Source organism: Hylaeus volcanicus, unplaced genomic scaffold (assembly GCF_026283585.1).
Source record: "Hylaeus volcanicus isolate JK05 unplaced genomic scaffold, UHH_iyHylVolc1.0_haploid 11679, whole genome shotgun sequence".
NCBI lineage: Eukaryota > Metazoa > Arthropoda > Insecta > Hymenoptera > Colletidae > Hylaeus > Hylaeus volcanicus.
In genome coordinates, this window is record NW_026532755.1 from 1 (window position 1) to 2636 (window position 2636).

The 2636-nt window shown below is 46.1% G+C and overlaps 1 protein-coding gene across 1 annotated transcript; it reads left to right on the plus strand.

Annotated features, from left to right (window-relative positions):
* Window positions 1-1322: 1322 nt before the first annotated feature.
* LOC128882420 (uncharacterized) lies at window positions 1323-2607 on the plus strand. The gene has a single exon (XM_054134019.1). It carries the CDS (start codon window positions 1323-1325, stop codon window positions 2097-2099), a length of 777 nt encoding a protein of 258 aa, XP_053989994.1. The 3' UTR covers window positions 2100-2607.
* Window positions 2608-2636: the final 29 nt, after the last annotated feature.

Consider the following 2636-nt stretch of genomic DNA (forward strand, 5'->3'; position numbering starts at 1 on the left):
AGGTGGGAGAAGGAGATAGAAGGGATAAGAACAGAGGGAGAGGTATGAAAGATTGTCAAATGGGGGAAGAAAGCGGAGGAAAGGAGTGAATACAGAAATAGAGATTGAGGCTTGGGACGAATATTTTAGAGGGGTGTTAGGAGGAGTGGGCTGGAGGGTAGAAGGAGAAGAAAGAGGAGAGAGGGGGGAGGATGAAGAGGAGGAAGTAAGTGGAGAGGAAGTTTGGGCGGTAGTAACAAAGTTAAAAGAGGGGAAAGCAACAGGAGGTGACGGAATCCCAAACGAAGTATGGAAGTATGGAGGGGAAGTAGTAAGGGAAAGATTATAGGAAATCTGTAGCCGGGTGTGGAGAGGGGAAGGCTGGCCACAAGACTGGTCGGAAGGAGTGATAGTGCCAGTGTTAAAGAAAGGAGATGGGACAAGAGTGGAGGAGTACAGAGGGGTGACGCTTACGCAGACGGCGTACAAGGTGTATGCGGAGGTGTTGGCGGAGAGGCTAAGGAAGGAGATAGAGGGAAGAGGGATTCTACCACCGAATCAGACAGGATTCAGGAAGGCAGTGGGGACAATGGATAACATCTATGTACTCAACTATCTAATGAACAGGCAGATTAGCAAGGAAGGGGGGCAAGTTGATAGTACTGTTTGTGGACTTGAAGGCAGCTTTTGATTCGATGGATAGGAAGGTATTAGCAGAGTCGATGAGGAAGGTGGGGGCGAGAGAAGGGCTGGTGAGGAGGTGCGTGGAGATTTTGAGGGAGACGAGAAGTAAAGTGAAGGTAGGGGAGAAAGAGGGGGAGAGTTTTTGGACGGAGAGAGGGGTGAGACAAGGATGTCCACTAAGTCCAATGTTCTTCACGATTTTACTGGCGGATATGGAAGAGGTACTGAAGAAAGGAGGATGGGGAGGGGTGAAGATCGGAGAGGAAAAGATATACACGCTGGCTTATGCGGATGATATAGCGGTGATGGCGGAGGATGAAGATGGAATGAAAGGGGAGGTGGCGAGATTGGAAAGGTACATTGAGGAGAAGAAGCTGGAGGTGAATGTAGGGAAGACAAAGATGATGAGATGTAAGAGTGGAGGTGGGAGGAAAGGGAAGGTGAAATCGAGGTGGAAAAGCAGAGAGATTGAGGAGGTGAAGAAATTTAAATACCTGGGCTACGTGCTAATGGCGAATGGGAAGCACGAAGAACAGGTTAATGAGAGAGTTAAGAAAGGGATGATAGCAATGAGACAGGTATAGGGGATAGGAAGAAGGAAATTCGCGAAAGATTGGGGTAAAAGGGTATGGCTGTTTTATAAACTGGTGTGGTCAGTTATGAGGTATGGGGTAGAGGTATGGGGATGGAAGGGGAGGGAGAAAATGGAGAGGATTCAGGAGAGATTTTTGAAGTGGATATTGGGAGTAGGAAGAACGGTGCCAGGATACATGGTGAGGGAGGAGATGCAGAGGGAGTTGTTGGGAGGAAGGGCTGGTATGAGGGCATGGGGATATGAAAGGAAACTAAGTGAAGGGAAAGGAGGGGAGCTGGCGAGGAAATGTTGGATGGAGATAAGAGGGAGAGCAGTGAGGGGTAGGGTTTTAGGAGAATGGGAGGAAGAGAGGAGAGAATTTTGGGAAAGAAAGGGGTGGAGTATAGGGGAGGTGGAGGAGTGGAGGGATGAAGGACGATTGAGAGGGGAAGAGATAGTAAGAAGGGAGAAAGAGGTGCAGAGGGAAGAAAGGTGGAGGAAGATAATGGAGTCAAGGTACAATACATGGTATAAAATGATAAAAGGAGAGCAGGTGCCAAGGTATCTGAAGAAGAATTGGGAGGAAATGAGGTGGCAGTTGGTGGCAGGGTATAGGTTAGGGGATAAAATGAAAAGGGGAAGGTATTGCGAAGAGGAGGATAGAAGGAGATGCAGAGTTTGTTGGGGAGGAATAGAGTCGTGGGAGCATGTATGGGAGGAATGTACGGACTGGGGTAGAGAAAAAGGGTGGCAGGAGGTTGTGACGGAGGTGCTAGGGGAAGAGGGGGAAGGGGAGGTGTGGATGAGGAGAGTGGAAGTGATGAGAGCAAGGACGAGCGGCGGAAACGGAGGTCAGGAATGAGAGTGTGTGTGGGAATAAATGAATGGAATCTCTCTCTTTCTCTCTCGCGCGCGCAGGTGTGAATGGAAGGAAAAGTTAGATGTAAGGTAGAGAAGTAAGACTTAGTGTATAAGTAGTGTTAAGAGGAAGTAATGTAAGCGGAGCCGAGGTCCGCGTGTACTCCGCAAAGAGAATAAATTATAACTAACTAACTAACTAATACAAATTTAAGGTAATAATTATTCATTTTGTCCAAATAAGAAACACTTGGATATGTATATCGTTTGACATATATAGGTTAGAGTAAGGAATAGCTGGATGCCAGTTATTAAGACAGTGGAAGAAAATTCGACCAGATATTGCTAGAAGTAATGCACAAGACATAGTAATGTTGCCTTGTAATATGTGTACGTATGCATTAGAAGCATGATAAATTTTAACAGTGCAACGTGATATGATACATACATAGCGCTCCCTTTAATTTAGAATTAAGTGATCTGTATATAAAGTTTGTATGAAAATTATGATTGTATGCGCTTGTGATTTCATTTGTAAATA

What these genes read in the sequence shown, in the direction of transcription:
- LOC128882420 (XM_054134019.1), top strand. Translation starts at nt 1,323, where the DNA reads ATGAGGTATGGGGTAGAGGTATGGGGATGGAAGGGGAGGGAGAAAATG.